Genomic DNA, 13188 nt, shown 5'->3' on the forward strand with positions numbered 1-13188 from the left:
ATGGGCTTGGGGGGCTTCTTCATCCTGTTCCTGGTCACAGGAACGTTTTTTTAGGCGTTTGGGGACAAATGTGCAAGTTTAAAAGGGAGAGCAATTTGGGGAGAGCGCAGAGGGGCAGGGAGGGAGGGCACAGGGCCACACTTGGGTGTCGCAGCCTGGCCCCGGGGCTCCAGGGGGAAGGGTTGGGGCTGGTTCCAGCGGCTCTCCCGGGGCGGGGCTGGCGGGTCCCGCACCCCTGGGGGGGGGGGCCTCAGTGCAGGGCGGGGCCCTGGGCGTGTCCCCATCCCGCGCACCCGGGCGTGTCCCTGCGCACCTGGGCGTGTTGCAGCTCACCTGGGTGCCCCTCCCCCGCCGCACCTTGGGTGGGGGGGGGGGTCTCGCGTGTCCCCTCCCCCCCCACCTGTGCGCGCGCCGCCGGCAGGACCCGCCCCGCGCGCCCCTAATTGGCTGCGGGGGGAGGGGCGGCTCATTAGTGATGCGGGCGCGCGCCGCGGCCCCGGAGTCGGCGGCGGCCGGAGCGGGGAGCGGAGCCCGCATCGCATCCCCGGGAGCCGCATCCCGCGGACCCCAACAGCGAGGCGGAGCGGGGGAGAGGAGCGGGGAAAACCTCCCAAAAAACCCCCAGTCCCCAGCGAATTCTCTGGCTGGAGCTCGGCTCCGGAGGGAGCGGGAGCGGCTCCGCATCCCCGGCTCCGCATCCCCGGCTCCGCATCCCCGGGGCTCCGCATCCCGGCTCCGCATCCCCGGCTCCGCATCCCCGGGGCTCCGCATCCCGGCTCCATCCTCGGCGCTGCGGGTTCAGCATGGGCGGGGGAGCCCGGCGGCTGCTGCTGCTGCTGCTGCTGGGGCTGTGCAGCTGGACGGCCGCGCTGCGAGGTAAGCGGGGCTCGTTCTGCCCTCCCCAGGGCGACTTCGGGGCGCGGGGCTCCCACCGGTTGCTCCGGAGCGGGGGGAGCGCCGGCGGATGGCGGAGCGGGGATGAGAGAGCGGGAGCAGCGCAGGGCGGGGGGATGGCGGGGACCCGCCGGGAGAAACACCCGCATCCCACCTCGCGGAGAGACACCCGCACCGCCGCTGGGACCGGAGGCGACGGCGCCTGGCTGCGCTGTGGGGTGTCGGGGTGGTCCCGGCGGTGGTCGCGGCCGTTCAGGTCCTTGGAGCGCGGAGCATCCCCCGCAGGCTGCGGTGTCGGGCAGGGAGCGCTCCGCGCGGTGCGGTGCAGCCGCAGCAGCGTCCGTGGGCATCCCGCGGGGCGCGCAGCCGGGGCTGGCTCTGCTCCCGGGCTGGCTCTGGGCCCGGGTACCGCTCGGGCTGTCCCGGGATGGGCGTCGGGAGGCTCAGGGACCCCTCCGGGCAGCGCGGTCTCATCCCTGTGAGGCAGCGCGGGTGCCTCCGGCTGATGGGAGCACTGGGGTTGATGTTTTCCATGTGCAAGGCAGGCACTGGAGATGCTCCGAGTCCTTCTTTTTTTGTATTTTTATGTAACTTTTTCCCGGTAAATCACCGGAGCGCAGTAACCTCTGCAGGGCAGCCAGCCAGAGGATGTCACCAGCCCCCATCGCCCGGCGTCCCGCAGCTCGGCGGGGCTGGCTGGGCTTCTCCGGCTGCTGGAAGTGCGGGACTGTGCGGGCGGGGATTCCGTTCTCCCTCTCGGAGGAAGGCACCTGCTGGCGATGAGGCAGGCTCTGTGTTTGGGCTCTGTCAGGCTCATCACAAACCGCTCGTTCCTACACAATGCAGCGATCAGACTTTGTGGCTCCTCAAAGATGCCTCTCGCTGCTTCGGCACCAGTGGAACTCTCTCTTCGCACACCCGGCGTGTCTGCGGTTCCGTTTTCCTTTGTATGGCATTTACGGGCTCTGGCGTCTGTAGAGAAACCCATCCTCAGGAAGCCACGGGCTTGTGGCACCTCGCCACAGGTCCTGGAGCCTCCCCGGCCACCTCAGCTGCCCGGACCCCTCACTGAATTACAGCTCCAGCAGCGGGAAAGCCGGGAGGCTTTCGTGTAACAGACAAAATGTGCCTTTTTGGGGTGCTTTGGGGGGGCAAAAGAACCCAGCCAACCAACAGAATCCCACCGGTTTGTAGGACAGTGAAATAAACGATGGGAATAGAATGGAAAAGAATATTTCCTAATTTTTAAGAAATATTTTGATCAAGAAGCATCGGTGCCTGCACAGGGATAGGCGTGTGCCTAAATCAGTGATGTGGGGTGCTCGGAGCCTTCTGTGTCTCCCACCTGGGGAACCTTTGGCAGTTCTGGCTCTGGGGGAAGCGTGGCCAGGATCTGGAATTTCAGACCACGGAGCTGCAGGATGCTTCTGTTGCTGCCAAGTAACAAATTCCACTCTTTAATTAAAACTCACCAGGTTGGACGTTCCAAGCTCTGGGCTGGGGCAGAGTTTTGGGCGTCGTCGTGAGGCAGAGCAGCAATTTTGGGGCAGTTTGGTGTCGGTGCTGGTGCTCCCTGGTGTTGTTCACTGGCAGCTCTGGCTGAAGCAGTTAAAGCTCAGCTCCAGCCCCAGAGCTGTGAGATTTTAGTTTATGAAGTTGTCTCAAAGCTGCCTCAGAGACAGATTGTGCTCAGGTTTCTGTTCTGAGCGGGGATTAAAGACAAATGGAATGGTTGTGGAAACCCCTGGCACGGCATTTTCAATCTGTTGGAATGAATATACATGGATGGCTCTGGGCTTTTGTTTTTACGGGAAAAAATTGCCCAGACGGGATGGTAATTGGAGCAGAGAGTCACTAATATTTATTATGTCCTTGATGCCTCGAAACTAATTTTCAGTTGTGCATCTCTGCATAAAGATGTCTCTGAACCTGAGCGTTAATATTCTGCTGCATCTTGATCCCGAAGCCTGGAGCTCTGTCTTACACAGCGTTCATGGATCCGAGTGGATTTGGTGCTAAATGAGCGTTGTTTGGGATTTTCCTGTTTCCCCAGCGCGGCTCTCGCTGTGCAGCCCGGGCACCGCGGGGTTTGTGGTGATAAAATGAAGCCACCTAATGGAGTGGGGTGGGTCTGTGGGCAGGGAGCTGCTGGAGCAGAGATCTCTGAACGTTCCTGTTGGTTTGAGGGGTTTTTAATGGCTTTTTTTTGCCGTGGGAAGCAGCGATCACCTGCTGCTCAGAGAGCTGCGTGTTTACAGGGGTGCTGTGCAGCAGGACAAACCAGGCTCTGGAGGAACAACGCTCGGTTTGGGTGAAAACAGCAGCTTCTGCTGATGTGGAAATAAATCTGGTGGTGAGGACAGGACTTGGGGTGTGAGCTGTGTCCAGATTGCCCCTTTTGTCTTGCATTTAATTATGTAAATCAGATGAACCCCCAGTTATTTCATCATAAACGGGCTGGCATTTCATTGTGTGCCTGAGGATCCTCACCCAGACCTCGGCCATGCCCAGCCCAGGGCTGTGCAGGAGCCCCCAGGGACGCTCTGGGGGCTGCTGGTGGTTGGCCATGCCCAGTTCTGTTCTGGGGGGAGGTTTTGGGGTGCCCCATTCCCTATCCCAGGGGTGTGGGTTGTTCCTGGTGCTCTGTGAGGCTGTCCCAGGCTCTCTGCTCCCACAGCCTGGTGACAGTGAAGGTGTCTGGGGACGTTCTGCGGTGCTGGCTGGGACATTTCTGCTGTGCCAGCCCCAGCTGAGGGCACAGGTGTCCCTACATTGATTTATCTCTCCCGAAGTCTGTCAGTACCCCCGCTGGCTGCGGGCTTGGCACAGCACAAACACAAACCCAGGCAGAACCTGGGTGCTGCTGGAGCCTCTCCTGCCTCTGCTCGAGTCGCTCCATCCAGATAGCGCTGGGTTTTTGTTTCCTTAAAATCACAACCACGTGCTCTGCTCCGAGCCGTCCTCCCGCTCCCCTGCAGGGTCTCGTGTGGGCTTCTCCAGCAATATTTTCATTATTTAACTTCGCAGCTTCCCAGGAAATCAGCTCCCTTCCTTGTGGGTTCAGGGGCTGCACGGGGCCCGTTTCCCAGCTCCCCTTTCCCGGCTCCCCGTGGTGTGGGTGGTGGAGCTCTGCTGTCCTTTCACAGGTAGGGACACTCAGGGTTTGAAACAAAAATGATTTTCTCGGCACCGTGGGGAATTTGGGGACTCTCGAAAGAGCAGGATGGCAGAACTGGGTGTGCAGGATGCACGGGTTCACGGTTTGGAATTATTTTGTTGAGGCTTCTGTTCAGTCCTGTATTTTTTCTGCATTTATTGCTGTGTTTATGATGTGTGGTAACAGTTTGGGAGAGAATTCAGAGAACATGGCAAAGTCTGACTTTGGACAGGAATATGCTCAGGTTTTGTCTGGATTAGAGCACTGATCCTCGTGTTTTGTACTGCTGGAGTGTGTTCCAGACACAAATAATATGATTTATGCTAAGATGGAAAATCACAGAGCAAAGGAGGCCTCAGGGCCACGGGCTGTGTCTTTGCTGTATTTTTAGTCCTGCTTCTGGTTGAAGGTGGAGTCTGAGGGAAAGAGCAGAATGTTGACACCAGAGGCTGCTGTTTCAGAGGGTTTGGGATGCTGCTGGAGCAGATGGTCACATTCATCTGCCTCAAACACAAAAACGGTTCATTTTCTATTTACACTTTTTAATGGTCTGGTTGTGCCACGTGGCCTTGGCTCGGGGCAGGAGTGCTGCTGAGTGTGGAGGGTTTGTGTCCCATCGGCTCTCGCTGGGGTCAATAAATCACATTTTGGGGCACCCTGCAGGCAGGGGTTCAATGCCATGGAGGAGCCTGGGCACCCTGAATTCACCTGCACAGAGGTGATGAACGTTTTCATCACCTTCCCCTCCTCTTCCCCCCCTTCCGTGGCCTTTGGAAGCATTCAAAAATGTTCTTAAGAAAGAGACTTTTATTAAATCCAGTGACTTGCCCAATATTGTTTAGTGCCAAGTACTTTTAGGAATTTCCGTGCAGGGAATTGCACTTAATTACACTTAGACACCATCATCCCTAATGAATTTTTTTTCCATGGCTGCTGCTGTGGGCATTTTTGCCTTTTTTTTTTTTTTTTTTTTTTTTTTTTTTTTTTTTTTGCCTGTTTTCTTTTTTACACTTAAAAAATACAGAGCTTCCAGGTGGAATTTCGGTGTCTCTTAACTTGGCTGTGAAGAACACGGAGGGTCTGGGATGAAACAGGAATGTTGGGCAGCAGTTCCCAGCACTCTGCCTGGCAAAGCTGGGCTTGGGGGACCAAGGATGGATCTCAGTCCTCCTCAGCTCTGTGGCCTCACCCAGGGCTTCCAGACCAAGTCCTGCCTGGAGATCTCGGAGTAATTGTGAAAAAAACCAGAGATTTGTTAAAACAGAGTTATAAATCTGGTGTTTAATCCTCGCCTGCGTGATTTGTGTTCTGAAGACTTGGAGCCTCCTTGAGCAGCAATTTCCTGATGTAAGAAGAGAGCGAGGAGCTATTCCAGGGATAAATAAATGCAGTGCAAAACCCTCTTGTTTACCTTTATAAGCTCTGGAAACCCGATGGAATCAATGGGTCGAATTTGTGGAGAAAGTGGAGTGACTTGGTGGGGAAATAGGAGGTGAAATGGAGGAACAGGAGGTGAGAGATGCTGGAGCTTTGTCTGATTTCTCTGCCTCTTGTTCCATTCTGCTTTTGGCTGAGGTTTTGGAGCCCATCACAAAGCAGGAATAATGGATTATACCAGGCCTGGTATATCTTATTTATAATAAATGTATTTATCCCCACGTCCTCTCTTGTTGTCAGTCCAGCTTTATGGGATTTTCCTAATTACAGAGGGAAAGATTAGGTTCCTAATTCAGTGAAATTAATTTAGTTTCCAATAGCTAAGCAGTGGTGGCTGGTTACAAGTGGCACAGTGAGTCCCTCCCTGTTGTCACCTGGCCCCACAGCTCGTGGCTGTGCCGAATTCCCACAGGAGCAACACAACTCCTGCTCCTCCCGCTGCAACATTAAAAATGCAGGACTTGTTTGTGTCAAACGAGCTAACCAAATAAAAGATGAATTTCAAGTATTTAATCTGTCAGCATCGATGAATCTGGCAGGATTATTGTCCCATTAGGGGGAATGGATTTCTCCCAGAGAGAACTCTGCCCCGTGACTTGCCTGTTTCTGTGCAGATTGGTTTGGGTCTGATTTCGGCTACGATTGAAATTGAAATACTCCTGCTCTGCTCTGGTTGAGTCTCAGGGTCACTAACGTGGGACCTGGCTGCTGCTGAGCTCCAGAACTTGCTGCAATCCCTCCAAGGCCTCATCGTTCATTCTTCCCGAGGATTTTGGGGTGGGTTTTGTTCACTTTGTGCTTTCAGTTGTGCTCAACAGCCCGAGCCTGGGAGCTGCAATGTGAGAAATGCTGCTGGGACAGCAGGAATAAACCCAGGATTACCCCTGGGAGGGGTGGCAGAGCAGTTTGTGAAATGAGGGACAAAATTCCCGCTGATGTGCCCCAGCCTAAGCAGAAGGCCCTGAAGTTTGGGATAAGTTTTGGGACAATTTTGTTTAGGGGTTGTCACATCTTTGTCTGGCTCTTAGACAGGACAGTGAGATGTTGAGTTTCTGAAATACAACTTTTTTTTTGATGCCTTAAAGAAACAGAAGAGGAACTTTTGCCTCTGCTTCCCACCTCCCCAAACAAATCCTCTTTCCACCTCTCCTTCCTCCCTGTGGAGGAGGGAAAAGAGTCCACAGAGGAGAAACTTCTGATTCTGGGCACGGCCTGGGCTGCAGCTTTTCACTTAGATAACTCCAATAATGTTTTCTTTTAAAGCCTGTAGAAGATCTGTATTTGAAACGCTTTATGAGGGGGATAAAATGTTTTCTAGGGGATCCAAGCTGTTTTTCGGGCTGGGCGGGCAGGAAGGAGCTCCGTTAGGGCAGGAGGGATTTGTGTCATCTTGGGGGAGGCCATTTCATGTTTCCCTGTTCCTGGTGCTGTTGCTGGGGCTTTCTGAGCCCTGTCAGGGACACAGGGACACGTTCTGTGCCCAGCCCGAGCCTGGCTCTGCACAGGGCACAGTTGGCAGCCCCGGGGCTCTCTGTGCCTCGTGAGGCAGAAAGGGAAGCGCTGGCTTTGACTGCGCTCCAAATGTGCAGGAACGAGCTGGGATTTAACAGAAAAAGGGGGATTCTGTGCTCTGAGCTGGCTCCAGGTGGGTGCTCACACAGGGTGAGAGAGGAGACACCTGAGGAGCTGCGGTGCTGGCAGCTGAGCTGGTGCTGCTGGTGCTGCTCCAGCCCCGTTCCCGCTGCGTTTCCCAGCTCCTCATCCCTCCTGGATGATGGGGACACCTGGAGAGCCCCTCCAGAGCCTGCCTGGCCCAGCAGGCTGCTGGAAATCTGTGGGAAAGCAGGGCCTGGACCCATCCAGAGCTGCAGGGTTTGGATTTATGGCCACAGAGCTCCTCAGATCCTCCCCAGCTGAGGGTTCCTGGCAGAGGGGGATGAGGAGGGACAGGGCCCCCCTGCACAGGGACATGGGGAGTTCTCAGCAGCAGGAATCCTCTCCCCAGAGGGCACATCTGGCAGGGGAAAAGGGTCCCTGACAGAGGGGAGTCCAGTGCACGTGGAGTAAATGACCTTTAACAATCATAAAGGTAGTTTGGGATGAGATCACAATGAGCCAAGGGCCGTTTGCTGCCGGTTTTGTATCAAAAATAGTTTTGGATAATGCTGAAGTAGTGATCGAAAGGGCATTTCTGAAGAAAACTTCAATTTGGGGTAGTGAGTGTGATGTTTTTTCCTTTTTTTCCCTGTAAATGAGTTGCAGACCTGATGAAATCCTTCAAAACCCCTCAGCATCTCTCAGCAGTGTTTTTCTGGTTTAACCAAGCCTTGTGAAAGTCTCCACTGGCTCTTGCACTGTGTCATGTTCAGCACCATGGAGCGTTCGTTACTTCCTGCAGCTCCCAGGAGCATCCCCGAGCCTCAGATTTCCAATATTTTGAACAAAATGTAGTTGACATCCAAAAGCCTCCAGGTGGAAATGTTGTTTCGTGATTTGTAGCTGTGTCTTTGGCCGTCCTGTAGTGATTTTTCTCCCGGTTTGGACGGCAGATTCCCTTCCCTGGCCTCTGTGGGATTAAGTCAGGTCTGAGTTTGGAAAAGGGCAGGGGCTTGAGGGTGAATGAAGGTGTGGAAATAAAATCTATAGAAATAAAACCTATAGAAATAAAACCACCTCCCATCCTAGGAACAAGCACAGAACTTGTTTTAAGCCTGAGCTCTTCCTGCCGTCTGGTTTTAGACCTCCTGGCACTGCAGGCAGTGGGGGAACCCCTCTTTGTGGCCACTGAAAATGCTCTGGGTGGTTTAATGAGAACAATTCATGGAATTCTGCTGAATTCTCTGCTGCTGCTGTGTCCCAGCAATGAACCACAGCTGCACAGGGGTCCCAAATCCTGTCTGGGTATCACTGAGGGAGGTGGGGCAGGTTCCTGGCTGTGCTCCAGGGGTGCTGCTTTGGGCAGGAATTACAGGATCCAAGGGGCAGAGCCGGATTTTGATCAGGGCAGCTGTTCTGATCCATCCCTGATTCTGGCTGGCTGCTGCTCCGTGGCTCAAGGAGGTTGCAGCCACTTTTGCACCTTTTTGAGTGGGTACTTATGGCGATGCAGCTGCCCCCAGGGGATGCCTTTGGCCAAGCAAACAGCGCTGATCAGAGGATTGGGTTTTGTTTATTTGGGTGAGATTCTCCACGGGCTCTGCAGTGGTGGGAGGTTTGTCCCTGGCAGGTGCTCATGAAGGTTTCGGCCCTTCAGGGTACGGGGCCGGGGCGATGTCCTGCGTTTATGGGTTGGACCTCTGGGCTGGCATTAAAGGGTTCCTGCTGGAGATCAGATCAGCAAATCTCCCGTGGCTGTCCCTGCTGGGGGAGCCTCCCCTGCTGCTGTGGCACCGCAGCTCCCCGGGAATGAGGGGGTTAAAAAGGGGGACACTGTGACAAGGGGGCTGTGGAGAGTCCTGGCACTATGTCAGGGGTCTTTAAGACTTTAATTCACAAAGTTGGGTGGCCCTGTTGGTGGTCCTCAGACACAGCCTTGCGCATCCTTGGGGGGTTTGTTGTTTTTTTGGTTTTTTTTTGGTTTTTTTTTTTTTTTTGGTGGGGGGTTTTTTGTTTGTTTTGTGGGGTTTTTGTTTGTTTGAGGGGGTATTTTGTTTGGTTTCTTCAGGTTTTTTTTGTTTGGTTTGGGGATTTTTTAGTTGTTGTGTTTTTTGTGGAGTTTGTTTGGTTTTGTTTTTTGTTTAGGGCACTGGGGATCTCCCAGAGTCCTCATCAGAAGGTCCTGCAGGGGGGAGCTCTGTCACTCCCCTCCCTACACCTTCCCTACCCCCAGCTCAGCAGCCAGAGGGGAATTCTGTGGCTATTCCAGCAATTCTTCATTTGCTGCGTGTGGTGCATCCAAAAAGGTTCTGTTTTCACGAGCGACACAGGAGACGAAGAAGAATGAAATTAATCCAGCCCATAATTTGATTACTTGCAGTCTGACTTTTCCACGGCTCCGTGTTTGTTTTCAGCTGACAGAGCAGCTGCTGGGCGAGGGGAAGTGTAAACTTTGTTGTTTGAACAGCGTCAGGTAAACTCAGCTTCTACCAAACCTTCATCTGCCTGAGGGAACTCGAGCGGTGACAGAGAAGGGACCCTGTGATCCAGCCAGGAGCCAGCCCAGCACCAGCAGAGTTTTAAATCCACTCTGTCTCCTCTGGAGGCAGAGGCTGCCATTGATGGGTTTGTGTGGCCCCAGTACAATTTCCCATATTGCCCCCTCTCTGTGACACCCCGGCGCCGCCCTGGCCCCAAAACCCCTCAGCAGAGTTTGGATCTTGCTCGCAGCTCCTCTCAGGGAGGTTTCCTGAGTGCTGCAAAGCCTCTGCTGCAGACATCTCGGGAGCAGGATTTGGGAGGATTAATGTGGTGGGATTTCTTGAAGACATGATTACTTTGCAAAGACTTTTTCTCCTCGGTGAAATTACACAGTAACTGCTTGGTATTATTGGTTTTTTTTTTTCAGTCAACAGACCCAACGTGTCTTTTGTTCTATTTTGACTTATCTCAGCCCCAGAGAGTCCAACATAAATCATATTTTGGCAGGATTAATCCTGCACCTGCAGGCGAGCAGGATGCCCTGAGTAGACGCCTTTCACCTGGGAGTGTTGCTATCAGGCACTTCCTTGTGTCAGCCTGGCCCTGGCAGATAAAACCCCCAGTGCTGCTCCTCCGAACCTGGAGCAGTTCTTAGCAAGGCTGGGAACTCATAAATTGCTGCTTATCGGGAGAACAAATATTCTGTCTCAGTGCCTGCCTTTGGAAAGGAAACTTCAAAGAATATCTTTGTCTTACGGCTTCTCTGTCTTCTCATGAAGGGATGAAAAGCACTTTTTGGAGCCCTGAGTCACTGCCTGCCCTCCAATCTGCCTTGACAAGTGTTTAATGGCATTATCAGCGCCCCTGGGCTGGGGCTGAGCACTGGGAAATGCCGCGGCAGTTCAGGGAGTTCATCCTGCCTGGAGAGAGCTGGATTTAGGGCTGAGCTCTGCTGTGAGACATCCCCTGGGGTCAGTGGGGTGTGGGAGGCCAGAGCTGAGCAGGGGATGGAATAAAGGGGTGCTGAAGGTGGAAAATTGGGGGTGGCTGCCTCGGGAAAGGCGTCAGTTCCCTGTCCAGAAGCACCAGTTCAATTCCTAATCCCCGTTTTCCTGTGCACAAAGAGCCTCTGCTCATTCCCAACTTTTGGGAAAGGATTTCAGTGTTTGACAGATGAGGGAGAAAAAGAAAAGTTTGCAACTCACTAAATTGTTATTATTGAAATCATTCTCCCTCCTGGGCAGGGGCTTTACGTCTGGCTTGGAGTGTTGGGAATAAAACACCCAATGATCCTTTTGGAGGGATTCAGAGAGGGCAAGGTGTGAAAAGTCCTGGGCTCTACAATCCCAATTGTTAGAGGGGGGGTTATTTAAGCTTTTTGTTAATTAGCCTTAAATCAGCAACCATCTGTAAGTGGGTATCACTTGCTGTAATACAAACTAAAATCAGTTTAAAACCTCCTGGTGGATGTTCCCATGGCTGAAATAGGGAAGGAAGGCAAAGGATGAGCTGCAGGATTTTCCTCCTTCTCCCATAACCAGTCCCTTCCAGACCTCCATTAAAGGTGAGATGCTGCTCCTTGCAGCTCCCTTTGTCTGTCCCCACCAGAGGCAGAGGATATTTTTGGGTTTGCATTGATTGCTCCGGGGAGGGGGTGGGTCTGCTTCTCAAAGCCCCTGAAATCCAGGGGACTCCTGGCAGGGAGAATTGCCCCAGCCCTGACTCTGCTGCTGGCTTGGCTTTGATGCTCCCAGTTTCCTGCTCCTATCAGAGCAAACCTTGCTGCCTGCCCCATTCCTCGCTTACCTGCTGCAGAGTGGTTCTTATCTGCTGCCTGCAGAGATTCTGGCTGTGAGAGCAGGGTCTGTGCTGGGCAGGGAATGGGGTGTGGGGTATGCCCAGCCCCTGCCTTGGAGGGATCTCTGCTGAGATAAGAGATTTGGTGTTGGGGAAGATGAAACAGGAAAGCCTTATAAATATGATTGCCTGACAAAAGATTTTGGGAATATGAAAACTGTAAGCGACATCGAAATGAAGGCCACCTTTGAGATATAAAGTCTTAGTTACTGAACAACTGGAAAACAATGGTATAGCCGGCTGAAGGTAATCCCCTCTTGATTGAACAATACCCTCTGCTTGCAGACAGGTCCAAGGGTCAGAGCAGACCCTACTAGCTCAGCAGAAGGGGTCCAAGGAGTAGTTTTTAGAAGTTAAAATGTAACACTCTATGGTAATGTAATAACTCTTATAGGCTGTATGTAAATGCTATAGGATTTGTACCTTGTATTAGATTGGCTAGTGAGAATTAGAATATTCAGTACAGAAGATGATTTATTGTATTGTAACAAGGACCTCGCCCCCTTGATTCATCTCTCTCTCTCCTACACCTTGGGCCTGCTTGGAGCTGCAGCTGGCAGCTCTAAGCAGTGCCCTTGTACCCACGCCCTCTGCAATAAACAGCGTGCACCCCAAGATCTGCTTATAGAGATCTCTCGTCTCCGTCCGTCCGTCCGTCTCCGGCCGGGCCCGACCGAACCCCCACCCATCACGATCAGCTTCTACATTTGGCAATTGCCCAGCAGGACTCCCTGGAAAGGCAACCACTTCTTTGGTCATGGTGAGAAAAGACAGACCCACAATCCTTTAGGAGACCCCATGCAGATCCTTCGTGACCCATTGGTCTTTACCCATCCCAGATCCTCTGTAACCCATTGGCCTTTACCCATCCCCTGTATCCCTATAAAAGGAAGCCCTCTGGCCCCTGTGGGGCTCAGAGTGGGTTCTCGTCCCTGGCTTTCCCCTTTGCCAGAGTACAGACCCACAATAAAGCTCCTCGTGCGGAACCAGCCACACGAGCCTCTCGTGTCTCTCTCTGGTCTGGCTTGGCCTGGGGGTGCCCTGCAGAGCTGAGCTGGAATCACGAGCTGACAATCACTGAAGAGCTGACAGCCTCTGCAGGGACCCCCCTGGCCAGCAGCTGAGGGAAGACACCGGGCCTTGGGAAGGCGATTCCTTTCGGGACCATCTCCCCGGACCGCTCACCTCTCCCTGGGTCAGAGCCGCTGACCCCATCACCAGCTGTAATAATGGGGGGCTCTGCCCAGGGTCCGGCCCCTCCCCTGCATTCTCTTCTCCCCTAGGGGTGACAGCAACGTTTGCAGGCCCACAGGAATAAAAATCTGCTGGCCTGCAGATGATTTCCATTAATTTTCTAATGACTTAATCTGTGTCAAGGAAGGTAAAAATGGATCAAACCCTAAATGAGAAGGACTTTTTAAATAATAAACCGCTGGCACAGCCTCCCTGCGTTATCCTCCAGACCGAGGAGCTGGGGTGGTGCAGCGCATCTCGAAGGGACCGTTTTTAGTTTAATATCTTAAATTGCATTAAAATTAAAGTGCAAAAATAGCCTCTCCTAAATTACAGCTGCAGCATGTGACTCCTCAGGCCTATTTACTAATTTTTTAAATCCTGCTGAAGTTGGAGCTGAGGATGTCAGAAGCTTTTCTGTGATGGATCTGGTGAGAACCAATTAGTGCTGGAGAGCTGGGCCTGGCAGCTGCTGATGTCACGGGCTCAGCTGGGAACAAAAGGGACTCACTGGGAGTATTTGAGCAGAATTT

The 13188-nt window shown here is 53.3% G+C and overlaps 1 protein-coding gene across 1 annotated transcript in view; it reads left to right on the plus strand.

Annotated features, from left to right (window-relative positions):
• The first annotated feature begins 803 nt into the window (after positions 1-803).
• The window catches only part of UNC5D (unc-5 netrin receptor D), an 88098-nt gene continuing 75713 nt past the window's right edge, over positions 804-13188 (plus strand). The window contains exon 1 of the mRNA XM_069035312.1: positions 804-876. Coding sequence (XP_068891413.1) covers positions 804-876 — 73 coding nt within the window. The remainder of the gene's footprint in view (positions 877-13188) is intronic.

The sequence above is a fragment of the Aphelocoma coerulescens genome, chromosome 22, assembly GCF_041296385.1.
Source record: "Aphelocoma coerulescens isolate FSJ_1873_10779 chromosome 22, UR_Acoe_1.0, whole genome shotgun sequence".
Lineage (NCBI taxonomy): Eukaryota > Metazoa > Chordata > Aves > Passeriformes > Corvidae > Aphelocoma > Aphelocoma coerulescens.